This window comes from Calonectris borealis, chromosome 3 (genome assembly GCF_964195595.1).
Source record: "Calonectris borealis chromosome 3, bCalBor7.hap1.2, whole genome shotgun sequence".
Classification (NCBI taxonomy): domain Eukaryota; kingdom Metazoa; phylum Chordata; class Aves; order Procellariiformes; family Procellariidae; genus Calonectris; species Calonectris borealis.
The window spans coordinates 7,422,840-7,438,177 of NC_134314.1; the positions used below are offsets into that span (position 1 = coordinate 7,422,840).

A 15,338-nucleotide genomic window follows, 5' to 3' on the forward strand; every position below is an offset into this window, starting at 1 on the left:
ATTATGAATGCCAGCACTCAACTCCAGGTAGGTACCTCTCCTCCAGGAGATTGTGGTGTTGCTGCTTGTAAGAAGGCAGAGAGCAAACAGCGGGGGCATGCAACACCTGTGCTTGCCCCCGTCAGGTAAGGAAGCAGCTCTGAATCTCCTCCCCAAGGGTGTGTGAAACCCAGGATGGAATCCCTTCCTTGCTGTACATGGAAAATAGGTCATGGAGAGGCCCATGCTGAGGTGGGAGAATCTGAACTCACTTGGTCTGTGACATTGCTTTATGCAACACTACAGTGAAAAGAAGTATTTTAGATGATGGATGAGCTTCTTTCCATATTCAGTTTCCTTCCCTGTTCAAATGCCTTCTTGCTTGTGTAAGATGGTATGAAAGAAGAATCAAAGTTTTGACTGTCTATAATTTGATTGCACTACCCTCCGAACAACATGTTTCGCTTGGTTTCCACTTCACTTTAATCTTCTGAGATAGCCTTAACATAATTTTTTATTTAAAGCTTTATTGGAGGATATGCTGCCTCTTTGTGAAGTACCCCTTTTCCCCAACACTACAACAGTTCTCTTGCTCACTAACTGCCTAACTTTGCTTCCTTTCAGTGTTTCCTAGGACATCAAACGAGAGCTTGAGATACTCAGAAACCTAGTGTTGCAATGAAAAAGAACTTATTAAAGTTTATAATTACAGAAAAATTAATCAAAGACACTTAGCATGGTACTTGCATAAAGACAATAAGCCAAGTTCTTGTCATAGTGAAATATAGAATAACTCCATTGAAATAAATCTTAATTATGCTAGAGTCACTACTCAGTGTGACTTAATTAAGAGTAGAGCAGTGAGAGCTTTTTGAGAAAAAAGAACACTGATTACAAACTACTTTACTTCGTATTTCTTCCGTCCCCTCTCGTTTTTTTCCTTCCCACTGGAGAAAATTTCAAAACTAGAGTTGTTCAAGTGAACTCAAATGGATATTAGCATGTGACAGGTTACACCCTAAATGGGAATTATTTGAAGTAAAAGGTTGAGAACGATAACCCTGATGATAATCTCTTTAAATTACTCATGCAAGGTGCCATGCATCCATATCTATCTTGGCCATAAAAAGTATGCTTTGTTAGGCAATAAATTTATGAAACATCAAATACTCAACTACAGAGGTGAAGACTTAACTCTAATAAAAAAGACAGAGGAATAGATTAATTAAGGTTAAAATAGCCTGCATGGGAAAGTGTAACGAAAGAATTACAGAAAGAAAATATATCTTCACTGCAGCCTCCTGAATGCAGCATGCAACAATGGCTATAGAGTATAGACAGATATATTGTTCAACAAGCATATCAACAATGTAAGAAGTTCATTTGTCATGATTTCACTTCTCACCAGATAGAAAGCATGCAAAGCCAGATATATCATGGCAATAAATCTGTTGACTTAACAGAGTTATCTCAACAATGTATTCAAACCAATATACTTTGAGGGAATGAAACCAAACCAAGTAGGAAACGCACACAGGGTTCTTGGCAGCTTATATAGACCCTATATAAAACCAGACATTAAAGGAATATGTGCAATATCCCAGGGGACTTATGGTAAGTGGAAAAAAAGTGTATAATGAAGATCTAATACGCAGCATGTATCAGAGTGTCAAATCGCTTTGCATGGGCTATGTCCTTTCTTCACAGGTACTTACGTAGCTCCAGTTGAGCTGAACAAGTGCTGCAGAAAGGGGTAGAAATTATTGAAAAGGACTGAAAGCAAAATAAGCAAAAAAAGGAGAAGGAATTAAAAACATATAGACTCCCCATCCCCAAATGATTCCAGTGTGAACTGAATTATAGAAGAAAATAATCTTTTTTTTTGGCTTGAGATTAAAGTTTTCGTTGTTCCACAAAGACTGACATATCTGCAGAAGTAACAGTTGCGACAGCCTTTCTTGGTAGATCAGGAAAATGGTTGATAAATAAAGTAGTAAAATGACACCCATGGAAGATCTGGTTTGTTTTCTGCTCCACTCCTGCATTGATGTAGAAATAAAAAACTTCTAGTCCCAGAGTGTAATCTATATATCTGTGTCTGGTATGCACAAGTGCTATTGTGCATGCATGGTATTGAGAGAGAAGCTGGTTTGACATCTCATCAAATTCTAGCTCATTTGTGTGAGCCAACCTTCAATATTGACATCTTCTGATTTCTTAGCTCACCATTCTCTGCTAGGGGAATTCCAGTGGCAATTTTTAAATGATCTGTTCTGCATAAAAGCCGAACATAAAATTTGAGCTGAGTTACTCCTGGGATTTATCCTTAAAATAGATGCGTGGGAAGCAAGTTTCTAAGGTTTTCTTCTTTTCTCTTTCACTTGATATTTGGTCGTTTTAAGTGGGGTTAATCTCACCAAATCTGGATGAGTCTACACTGCCGATGTCTGTGTCTGAACTAAAAACGCTGAGCTCCCTTTATCACCAATGGACAGAAATATGTATTTTTAAAGGTTTGATTCATTTACTCCTGATGTAAAATGGGTCAGAATTGTCTGTCCCTCTCCTATGGCCATAAAGGGAGCTCAGAAATAAATATCTACATTGTCAACATCCAAAGTTAGATGAGACGAATCTTGGCTTTGATGGCTTTGGAAAATGCTCCTTTCTTCAATACAATGCATGACATAGATCCCTGGGATACATCTGGGCAGTACAAGAGAAGAACAGCAACTTCCCCTGTGACACCTCCAGAAGAGTTGTGCTGTAACAATCCAGGTTTTCTATGGACAGTGGAGGAAATGTGAGAAGGCATGGAAAGCTTGACATTCATAACCGACTGTTCTAAAAAGGCTGGATATTGCACAATGTCTTCAAGATGCAAATCAAAGTCAGTAAATACTTCCCAACTAGTGACACATCTGAGTCATAACCCAACATTAAAACATCCCCTGCTCCTAAATCTTACTAAACTATTTAGGTCTCAGTTTTGCAGCTGGCCCTTGAGTATCTTGGATCAAACCAGTAGTCTTGATCTAGCTACACCTGAAGTTTAGATCTGGATTCAAACTTTGGAAGCTTTACCTATCTAGAAAATTTATCTTTCTCTAAAACCTGTTGCACGCAAAAAGGCCCTTGAACAATCAAGAGCTTTGACCACTCCTAAAACACAGAGGTCATTTTTGGCAAATGGTAATGGCAAAGTACAGAAAGTATAGAGAAGAGGTGAAATTGCATTCCTTGGAAACAGAAGCAGCTAATGAACATTAGAACAGGCGTTCAAATGGCTTTTTGTGCTGCAGGTGAATTTTCTCTGGCTCTCCCTAACCACGAAACAGTAGGAAGAGGTGAGAGATGTCACAGAACAAAGAATCAACTTGCAGAGAGCTTTTTAGTGAAACATATGTACACGATCTCATCAGCAAACTCTGCAGGTTTGAGACTGAGTTAACCAGCCACAAATAGACATGTATACACATTTTGGAAGGCGAACAGCTTCCAGACATCTTTTAAAGGTACCCACAAGTAATACAAAATAGACATAAACACGCCATATAGTGATATCTTTACATAGTGTCCTCATGGATACTATATATTCAGGAAGACATTGCTCATGTAGGTGATGCTATACCATACTCCAGAGAGTAGAAAGCAAGCCCTTTTAAAATGCTGAAAGGGGAGATGACATGGCAAGTTCCAGCGCAGAACTGGGCCAAGAGCAAACTGAAATGGCTAGATCTGTTTTCATCCCTTCTCTTGGGCTACTAAGCTGTATAGTTTACAAAGCAGAAAAAGTCATTCATAGTTCTTTACAGTACAAGTTCTGGTGTCACATAGTAACTGCAGATTTACTGCACCCTCCTGTGAAATTTCAACTGCCATAACAAAGCTTTGTGTTGCAGACAATCAACACTCAAATATTTAGGAGCAATAATAACAAAGACATTTCGCCCTCCCCTCCCCTTCCCACAGGGGAACGATCTGTCTTTTTACAACTAGGGGTTGATTCAGCCCCGTGCAAGCCTTAACAATGTCTTTTTTGTGTGTGTGGCAAGTATTTGACTGATGTTTTGCTTAAAGAAGGGGAAAATCCCACTTCCTGCAGCATATTGCAGGGACCAGCAAACATGTCCCTTCGTCCGTTGGACCAAATATATAATGATAATACTGTGCGAGTGCTCCAGAGCTGACTCAGCTGTTACACGATCACATTATGCCCGTGATATGCAATCCATCATTACGTTTAAAGTGCCTGCTTGATTAATATTCAGTATTTAATGTCAACACTGAGAAATTAGAATTCAAAAGTGTTACACTGCAGGAACTGCAGATACTGCTGCAGTGGTAATGGCCTGGGTTAGTTTCATGAGATCTGTTAGTTCAAGGGGAATTTCACAACTCAGAAATACCAAAATGTGTGTATGGTATTAACTACCAGCTGTGAGCTCTTGGGATAAAGGTCATGTGTCATATTTAAAAAATCTAAATGTTAAATTTCCAAATGGCTATGGTTATTTCTTCTCCTATATAAACAGTACCTCTATCCCTTAGCAGTATAGCTTTGCCATCCATACTCACAATAACACTCTAATTGTGGTGTTACAGATATACATGGTATACTAGAATTGGGAAGTACTTTGGCTGAGATCATTTTAAACATCTACTTCCCAAGTGCATAGGTTTCATCTTAACCAACTTGCTCAAGAAAATAAGAAAAAAATATCATGGCATTTTTTATCTCTCTTGGTCTTGTTCCCTCTTCTCATTTGAAATGTTTCCATGGACAATTTTATCAAACAAATCTGCCTTTTTACCTACTGTTTACTTAATGGTAACTCTTTTTTTCACCTTTGCTTCAGTCCTACATACGACAGATCAAGCAATTCCCATTAGAGCTACAGTTTGAGATTCAGGAACACTTAATGGCCAACAGACTCTTCCCTGGTGGAGGATGAGGATTCAAAGGAAACATTTGAGATTATTTTTACTTTCATTATTTTTGTTAAAAAAAGTTTGCACCTTGATGTGTCATGAATACCCCTTCTTGATCTTCCTTTGCCTTGTCAGACCTGGCCAGCACAAGCAGCTGAGATCTTTGCTCTATTTTCCCTGCATCTCTGTGCAACGCTTTTTTAAAAAGAGAATATACTATTATTTTTTCTAAGCCTTTCAGACTGCTGTAACATGATCAGGATTCTCCTGAATCTCTATGCATTCGATCTCTTCTCGTTCCTTCCTTTTGGCCCGTTTCTTTTTCTTGTGGTGCTTTTTGGAAGGTGGGAAAAAGGTTAGAAAGACAGGCAAAATAACAAAACAGTGCAGAAGTGTGCAACTGCTGGCAAGCAGCAAGCATTTGAACAGTGTGAAGGTCAAGTTTGAAGGCACAAAGAGAAGGGGGACCAACCCAATAAGAAAAGAAGAAACGTTCTGCAAAATGGCTGTCCCATGCTCTTGGAGGGAGTTCTTTATACACTGAGTTCGGGTGTGCTCAGTAGCTAGTACAAATGTATAAAGCAGGGGTGCACAGTGATCTATGGCAAAATTCAAAGTGTAGATAAGGCACAGTATAGAAATGCAATCCATGTCTACATTCCATAAAGTCATCAAGCCAAGGACACCCAGCTCTATTGAGGTGACACTGAGAATTAACCAGAAATTTCCCAGAGGATGGATAACCAGGAAAAAGGTCAATATTAACACCAGCAGGATGCCAAAACCAGAAATCAGGACAGGCATAGTTACTGATAAACCATAGTGGTCCATGAAAACAAAAGTAGGATTGAACACAATGAACTTGATGCTCTGTATAAGAGAGAGTGGCCTCAGCTTCTCCAACAATTCTACCGCCTCCCTCTGTGTGTTTTCACTAGTCCTGGCCACCAGGTACAAACGAGAAGCAATTATGTTGTTCTCATCTCCAGCCTTGGAGAAAATGATGTCATTTTTGAAGTGTTGGAATTCTGGCTTTTTTAAAAAGGAGCTCTGGAGGATGCTGATAAAGTCACTTTTGTTGGTTGCACTGATGTTACCCACTCGAAGGTACTGGTAATACTGTTCAATCCAGGACACTGTATTGAACCCCTGGCTTAATGTTTTTAGGTCTTCTTGCACGGTGCCATTCCAGTACTCCAGAGGTTCGTAAATGTAGAAACCTATCACTGGGCTGTAGTTGCTGAAATACTTTTGCTGTATTAGGGCATAGGAGACACTTGGAGACTCACTGGCAAGAAGGTTGATAATGTTGGCTCCATCATTAATCTGTAAGCACCCCATAAAGGAGAAAGAAGCATAGATGAGATATAGTATCACCACAAATGGCTTGACATAGATATTGGTAATCCACTCATTGTAATGCTCGCGGAGGAAATGCTGGATAAAGTGATGCTGGTATGGGTTGGTCTCATGATGAGAAGTCTGCTGATGGCCGTCGTTCATCATGGTCTGGAACCACACGGGTTTCCGGTCCAGGTATTCTGCTGAAGGAATTTTACAGCAGAAGATGCTGTGATAACGGTTCTGTTCCAACTGGCCAGCAAAGACTAGGCAGGAACCAAAGAAGGAGAAGATATAGAAGTAGTTCAACAGGATGGAGACACACATGTTCTGGCAAAAGACTTTTACAGCTTCAATGTTGGTGAAAGGGCTTGCACCCATGCCGAAGGCTATGAAATACAAGGAGCTTGTCATTGTATAGGAGACCATGACATCTGAGTAGGCATCTGCTACTCTGTCCTTGAATGGCAGATTCTCTCTGGTTCGACGCCATCCTGAAAGAAGTTCAAACACTCCTTTGGTTCCGTGACCTGAAATGAGAAAACAAAGTATATACATGTCCGTATATAAAGGGGGTCCCATCATCCTCCAGGTTTTTCCTCTTCCAGCAGGCAAAAAAATTTGTCAGCTAAGCTTCGTTACGATTTTGTCACCAGTTAAACAAATGGAAAATTGTGAATTGTCTGTCTAAAGCTAGATGCCAGAATTCAAATGCAGGTGCTTAAATTGACAGCCTGATATTCTGAGACTCTCCATGCTCAGAAATGAAATGATGAAATATCCTTTAAAAGGCAGTCATTGATTTTAATGGACATTGAATTAGTTCCCAAATGGACTGCATGTATAGGACAAAGGAGAAGTTTAGTTCAAGTCTGGGGTTCATTCTTGAAATTCCTTGTGGCATCCTACTACATCTTTCAATGCTTAAGGGATTCAGTGTGAAACACTTACAAATGCAACTAACAACATTTTCTTCCAGAGAGTATAAATTAAAAACATTATTTCAGAAATGAGGAGGTGTGACCAAGAAAGGGACACCTTGGTTCTTCATGCTGGACAAACGAAAAAATATATTGCCATTAAGTACAAATAACCAGAATAATTTGTATGATGGTTCTCTACCTGCTGAGTGAAATTGGAACTTCTCAGAGACAGTACACGAGTTTCCACACTATACAAAAGTTGACATGCTGGTGGTAATGACGGAGACTACAGTACTGGTCTACATCACTGGTCTACATCCGTCATCTAGAAAACTTATGGTGTTTTTTCATTATTATGTCTCCCTCTGTCTCTCTTTTTCTCTCAGCTACCCCGAGCTCCTCCTGGGGAGAAGGAATTCCTTTAGCTCACATGAGAGGACACTCAGAAAAGAGCCAGACGTGATCAGTGCTCCGTGACAGCTTCTTACTTTGTATTCCATCCTGAGAAGTATTTTAGGGGTATGATTTTTTAATAAATTAAAGCTTAATACAGACTTACTTTCATTTTACTCATCACAGTCACAGTCCAGGAAGTATACAGCTGTTAAACTTTGGGACAGAATGGTAAAGTTGAAGCTAATCTAACTGGAAAAGATTTAACTAGTAAAAGTTATTCATTATGTATATATATTCATATCATTTATATGTTGAATATATATATATACACACACACATATATTCTTTTATTTCCCATTAGAGAATTTCAATTTGGGGGAAACTATAAAAACTAGCATTAAAAAACACAGCCAAAAGGGTTTGGCTTTCAAATAAAAATTTTGGTCAAAAATTAAAAACACATATTTGGGTTTGGATGAGAAAATGGAAAGTTCTTTGCACTTTGGATCAAGACCTGACAAAATTCTGGACAATGTAAGGAAACACATTACTGAGCAGAGAAAGAAGTAGAAGCAGATTGCAGATGCTCCTGCCTCTGTTTGTGTGCCTTCACTCTCTGCAGTAGAAGAATTGCATGCAATAAAGCATGCCCAAAGGTAATTTTCTTGTAACAAAACCAGAAATATGACAACAGGAGATTTGCAAATAATGAAGTGTGTAATAGTGAACAAAATTCTGTTGAGTTTGTCTTTTGATTCAAATTGTTTGGATGCATACAGTTGCTTATGTCGTCCAAAGCAGACTCCTGACAGCCATTCTAGACAGGGAAAATTACAGCATAAACTGTCAAGTTCTGTGAATGTTACCTGTTTTACTGCAAATCAGTGTCCCCAGTGAAAGATAAACATACAGTATTACAGAAGTCTTGCAGTTAGTAAAAAGCCTGTGTGGAAATGGTGCTCTCTTATGAATCAGCATCTTGGTTCAGGAGGGACTCTTGAATCCCCTGGGAAGTTTAGAGTGAGTCTATTCAAATTCTCAAGGCACGGCTGTCTAGCACACTGTCACTTTTGGACCATCAAGCAGAACGAATTGGCTCCTTGGACTGAGTACAGCTGCAAAGTCCAGTGACTTGGATGCAATTTTATATTATGCTTAAAGCAAGCACGTACTTACCCTGCAGGGGTGTGGACCAGGCTGGCTGGTCACCACTTCCAGTGCCCACGTCCTGGCATGGCTTAATTTAATGTTATAGGAGCTGTGTTTCATTCTCCTTTGGGGACAGTAGAGCACAATGATCTCCCTCAGATGTCGCGCTCACCCCCTTTCCATCTACCGATTGATTTTGGATGGTCCTTTTCCAGACATTTCTTACAAAGGTCCCTTTAATGTATGACTTTACCACTCAAAACTTGGTCATATCCTATATGTCCATAACACTTGTCTTTCCAAGCCAGCTCCTGACCTCATTCTTGCCCCTTATCTTCCAGCTTTAGGTACCCCTCTTCTTTCTCTCTCTCTCTTTTTCTTTTCTTCTCTTATGAGGAAGGCTGAGGGAATGAGTAGTAGCACAGGATTTCTGCTCCTATCGCTGGTGTCATTCTTCCCATCTCCCCATCCCATAAAGACTCTTCCACTGACAGCAGAGTAATCTTACTGAACCGAGATGCTTCCCCCCGCTCTCCCAGGTACCCTGCTGTGATCTAAGACTAAGAGAATCCTTGATCTACAGATGCCACATTGGAAACACTAATTTAGGGTCTAGCTGAGACTTTGGGAACATCTTTCCTCTCTAACTTCTCTCTTCATGACGGTAGCCACGTTGGGTCAAACCAAGGGTTGCTTTACCTCTGTCTAGTTGACCTGACAAAGTGCAGGGATAGATTTTCAAGAAAAGGATGTTGGAAACATATAGAGTAATTCTTTTCCATTTCAGCCTCTGAGATTTTTGCATTCAGCCAAAAGACCTGCCAAAGCCAGAGGCTGTATTTGCAACATCATGTTTGGAGGCATTGACGGACCTTTATTCATCTGTCTAATCCATTTCTAAATGCACTCATACTTTTGGCCACCACAGCCTCCTCCTACCAGGAGCTTTATAACTTCATTACTTGCTGAATGAAGGAAGGACTGGTTTTTGTTTGTTTCAAACTCTCAGCCACTACAACTTCATGGCTGAACTAAGTAAAATGTAAACCTGTTAGTACATGAGCACTGTCTTTAACAAAACCTGTTCTATGCATGTGTCCTTTGTTCCTGGGATCTCCCATCTGAATAGTCCCAGCATCCCTCACCCTCCTGACACCTCTCCTTGACCACATGTCCACAGCCAGGCATGTGCTTCCTAGCTGGCTGTCCAAGACATATATGCTAATTTGCCATCTGGATGTTACCAATAAAATATGAAATAGCTGAGTTCTACTTTCTACCTCCTCTAGCAGATACTAATCTGGGATTTTTCCTCTTTCTAGGCATCAATTTTCATAAAGCTTCTAGGACTGCAGTAGTCTCTGAGATCTCTATCCCTCTTCCAGATGTGGCTGAAATAGGCCCATTATTTGCAGGCTGTTGTTATACATGCAAACTTATGGAGAGAATAACTGTGGGAGTTAGGAGTGTGCTTTTGTTAGGAATCACAGCTAAAAGTGATTGGCAAAATCAAATAAAAAATAAAAGATTTTGAAAATGTTAAAACAGGTAGTGTGGATCATTGTAATGCTTTTAAATTGGAAATTTAGCAAAAACAGTCCTTTTGCAGAAACGGTTTAAGTTATGATGGATTGGCAATTTCCAAAAAAGCCTTAGGTGAAGCAATGCTCTACCAGCTTTATCAACAATTTACAGTAATATTGACTTTTCTCTGCTCATTCCAAAATCTCACTTGTCTGTCCACCTGAAGCGATATGTTCACAGCTGCATCTTTACCACGTTTTTGTGGTAAATTCTTTCTAATTTATAAATTTTAATGTATCATATTCTCAGTAATGAGTACACGGGTACATTTAATCTTAGGGTAAGTACGTGATGACTGATAGAAAGGGGGTTTATTGTGAAACATGTATGTGTGCAAAGCCTATCCAAGAGTATACATTAATGTGTATGTACTAACTTGTGTTAATACTGAAAATTAAAATACTGTAATTAAACACTAGACTTTTTTTCTAATAGAACAAGTAGTATCTTAAGGAAATAAAATATTGATATTTGTAACATCTTTGAGGAGGAAAACTGGCAGTAATTTTCTTATGATTATTATTACACAAATGTAAAATTTCCACTTATCCCCCTTTTGCAGATAACGTCAGCTCTATCACACAAATACAGGAATTGGGGAATACAGTGCAGTAATTCCCTTGCTGCCACAAGCAGAAATCTTTCCCTGACTGGTTTTGCTGCATCATTACTCTCATACCAAGTTTTCCAGTCAGCTTCTGTTGTTTTCCCCAGATAAACAGGTCTATTCCCCTTTCCCACCAAGGATACAAATCCATTTTTTTCTGAATTGGACAGAAACCAATATTTTTGTGACATTTCTGATGATTCAGACACCACAGTCACGCTATAAAATTCTGATCCTTCAGCTTCATCACTAATGTCACTGACAACATTGACAGTGGAGTTAAGTTCACTGAACAGTGCTAGGAAGGTTCACAGGGTCTTTGGCTCTGGGTCAAAAATGTCAAGTTTCTCTAGTACTAACATGACATGTACAGCAATTTTTTATTTGTCAGATGAGCAAGGGCCTATGACTACTTAAGAAGAAAGGAGACAAGAAATTTTTATTCCGTTACTTATGAGGTTAGGAGAGAAAATGAGGATGGCTGCAGAGAAGGTAGAAATACATAATGCTTTTTCTGCCTCAATTTTCAAAACAAAATGTTAATTATGAGCAGATATTTAAAACAAGTTTGAAGAGGATAGGGATAAAAACATGAAAAGTGAAATAACAGATTAAAACCACTTGATTCTGTTAAATTTATTCAAGCTGGAAGAACCTGGAGAAATGAATTAATTAAAAGCTGAGCCAAAGCAATCTCTGAACTATTAGCTGTCACTCTAGAGAATGAATGTAGATGGGATGGTCCAAGAAGAACGGAGAGGACAAACATAGTATCTACCTTCAGAAAGGAGAAACAAGAAGACCTGCAGAACCTAATGTCCATCAGCTTAGTTCCTATCTCAAAAGGTAATAGAAAAGCAATTACAAACAAATTTACCATCACTAAGAGGATAGGAAAGTGATCAGAAAAAAATGATATAGGTTTATCAAAAGCAAATAATCTCAACCTAATTTCTTGCTTTGAAAAGTAACTAGCCTAATAAAGGGATGAAAGCAGGCTCGCTAGAGATAAGTCGGGGGGCAGCATGCCAATGTTTGAGGGACGGTGTGCTAGTGAGGTCCTTCAGTCTGCCGTCTCAGTGCAGGTAGGGGATGGAGATCCATGCAGCAGCAAAGACACAAGGGTTATTGCTGTATTAGAAACTGTGGAAGAGCCTGAGAATGGTCATGTAGGAATTAGGGTTTCTCCTCACAAAAAGGTGGCAGGATCAGTAGCCCAACTGAAGTGTATCTACACTGACGCATGCAACAAACAGGAGCTGGAAGCCATTGTGCAGCAGGAAAACTATGATATAGTTGCCATCACGCAAACATGGTGGGATGGCTCGCACAACTAGAGTGCTGCAAACTCTTCAGAAAGGATAGGAAAGGAAGGAGAGCCCTGTATGTTAGGGAGTGTTTTGATTGTCTAGAGCTTAATGATGGTGATGGTAGGGTTCAGTGTTTACGGGTAAGAATCAGGGGTAAGGCCAACAAGGCAGATATCATGGTGGGAGTCCGTTACAGACCACCCAACCAGGATGAAGAAGCAGACGAAATATTCTATAAGCAGCTGGGAGAAGTCTCACAATTGTTAGCCCTTGTTCTCGTGGCGGACTTCAGCTTACCGGATGTCTGCAGGAAATACAATACAGCGGAGAAGAAACGGTCTAGGAGATTCCTGGAGTGTGTGGCAGAGAACTTCCTGACACAGCTGGTGAGTGAGCCAGCTAGGGAAGGTGTCCTGCTGGACCTGTTGTTTGTGAACAGAGAAGGACTTGTGGGTGATGTGGCGGTTGGAAGCTGTCTTGGGCATAGCTATCACGAAATGATAGTTTTCGATTCTTGGAGAAATAAGGAGGGGATTCAGCAGAACTGCTACCTTGGACTTCGGGAGGGCAGACTTTGGCCTGTTTAGGAGACTGGTTGTCAAAGTCCCTTGGGAGGCAGTCCTGAAGGACAAAGGGGTCCAGGAAGGCTGGACATTCTCCAAGAAGAAAATCTTAAAGACACAGGAGCAGGCCATCCCCATGTGCTGAAAGACGAGACGGCGGGGAAGAAGACCAGCCTGGCTGAACAGAGAGGTTTGGCTGAAACTCAGGGAAAAAAAGGAGAGTTTATGACCTATGGAAGAAGGGACAGGCAACTCAGGAGGACTACAAGGGTGTTGTGAGGTTGTGTGGGGAAAAAATTAGCAGGGCCAAAGACCAACTAGAACTTAATCTGGCTACTGCCATAGAAGACAATAAAAAATGTTTCTATAAATACAGTAGCAACAAAAGGAGGGCTAAGGAGAATCTCCATCCTTTATTGGATGCGGGGGGAAACAGAGTGACAAAGGATGAGGAAAAGGCCAAGGTACTTAATTCCTTCTTTGCCTCAGTCTTTAATAGTAACACCAGTTGTTCACCAGGTACCTCAGTGCCCTGAGGTGGAAGAAAGGGATGGGGAGCAGAATGAAGCCCCATAATCCAAGGGGAAAAGGTTAGCGATCTGCTACACCACTTAGACACGCACAAGTCTATGGGATCAGATGGGATCCACCCAAGGGTACTGAGGCAGCTGGCGGAAGTGCTCAGCAAGCCACTTCCCATCATTTATCAGCAGTCCTGGCTAACCGAGGAGGTCCCAGTTGACTGGAGGTTAGCAAATGTGATCCCCATCTCCAAGAAGGGCCAGAAGGAGGATCCGGGGAACTACAGGCCTGTCAGTCTGACCTCGGTATGGAGCAGATCATCTTGAGTGCCATCATGCAGCACGTATAGGACAACCAGGTGATCAGGCCCAGTCAGCATGGCTTTATGAAAGGCAAGTCCTGCTTGACTAACCTGATCTCCTTCTATGACAAGGTGATCTGCTTAGTGGATGAGGAAAAGGCTGTGGATGTTGTCTACTTAGACTTCAGTAAAGCCTTTGACACAGTTACACACGGCATTCTCCTGGAGAAACTGGCTGCTCATAGCTTGGACGGGCATATTCTTTGCTGAGTAAAACACTGTCTGGATGGCCGGGCCCAAAGAGTTGTGGTGAATGGAGTTAAATCCAGTGGGCGGCCAGTCATGAGTGGTGTTCCCCATGGCTCAGTATTGAGGCCAGTTCTGTCTACTGTCTTTATCAATGATCTGGATGAGGGGATCAAGTGCACCCTCAGTAAGTTTGCAGACGACACCAAGCTGGGCGGGAGTGTTGATCTGCTGGAGGGTAGGAAGGCTCTGCAGAGGGACCTGGACAGGCTGGATCGATGGGCCGAGGCCAACTGTATGAGGTTCAACAAGGCCAAGTGCCGGGTCCTGCACTTGGGCCACAACAACCCCAGGCAACGCTACAGGCTTGGGGAAGAGTGGCTGGAAAGCTGCCCGGAGGAAAAGGACCTGGGGATGCTGGTTGACAGCCGGCTGAACATGAGCCGGCAGTGTGCCCAGGTGGCCAAGAAGGCCAACGGCATCCTGGCCTGTATCAGAAATAGTGTGGCCAGCAGGAGCAGGGAAGTGATTGTCCCCCCATACTCAGCACTGGTGAGGCCACACTGTTCAGTTTTGGGCCCCTCACTACAAGAAAGCCATTGACTTGCTGGACCATTTCCAAAGAAGAGCAACGAAGCTGGTGAAGGGTCTAGAGAATAAGTCTTATGAGGAGCAGCTGAGGGAACTGGGACTGTTTAGCCTGGAGAAAAGGAGGCTCAGGGGAGACCTTACCGCTCTCTACAACTACCTGAAAGGAGGTTGTAACGAGGTTGGTGTTGGTCTCTTCTCCCAAGTAACAAGTGACAGAACAAGAAGAAATGGCCTCAAGTTGTGCCGGGTTTAGATTGGATATTGGAAAAAATGTCTTCACGGAAAGGGTTTGGTCAAGCCTTGGAAGAGGCTGCCCAGGGAAGTGGTTGAGTCACCATCCCTGGAGGTATTTAAAAGACATGTAGATGAGGCACTTAGGGACATGGTGTAGTGGTGGACTTGGCAGTGCTAGGTTAACGTTTGGACTTGATGCTCTTAAAGGTCTTTTCCAACCTAAACAATTCTATGATTCTATGAGTCTATAATTCTTTTAGAAAGAACAAGAAGGAGACATGCTATCTACCTCAGTAAGGCTTTTAATACCTTTCTGCTGGGCCTAGTAAGTTTTTTAATACTATTGTAGTCAGTATTCTGACAAGCAAATTAAGGCAATACTGTCTAGAGAAAAACATGGGAAATATATGTTCAACTGATTGAAAATGTGCACATACAGAGTTGTTTCCAATGATCTATCAATTTTCACAGGGACATTGTAAGTGAGATTGCATCAAAGGTCCATCTTGGGCCTGGTTCTTTTTTGGTATTTTCCGTTAATGATCCAGACATTTATGGAATTTGCGTGTGAGGCTAAACTGGGGAGGCGTTCAAACCCTCTGTAGAGCAAGATTTTAAACTTAGAGATGTGGTCAGAAATCAATAAGATGAAATTTAATG

The 15,338-nt window shown here is 41.2% G+C and overlaps 1 protein-coding gene across 2 annotated transcripts in view; it reads right to left on the reverse strand.

Annotated features, from left to right (window-relative positions):
- Nucleotides 1-4,983: 4,983 nt before the first annotated feature.
- PTCHD4 (patched domain containing 4) overlaps nt 4,984-15,338 on the reverse strand; it is a 94,060-nt gene continuing 83,705 nt past the window's right edge. For both annotated transcript variants that reach the window (XM_075148013.1, XM_075148012.1), the window contains exon 3: nt 4,984-6,782. In XM_075148013.1, coding sequence (XP_075004114.1) covers nt 5,149-6,782 — 1,634 coding nt within the window. In that variant the 3' untranslated portion in view covers nt 4,984-5,148. The remainder of the gene's footprint in view (nt 6,783-15,338) is intronic.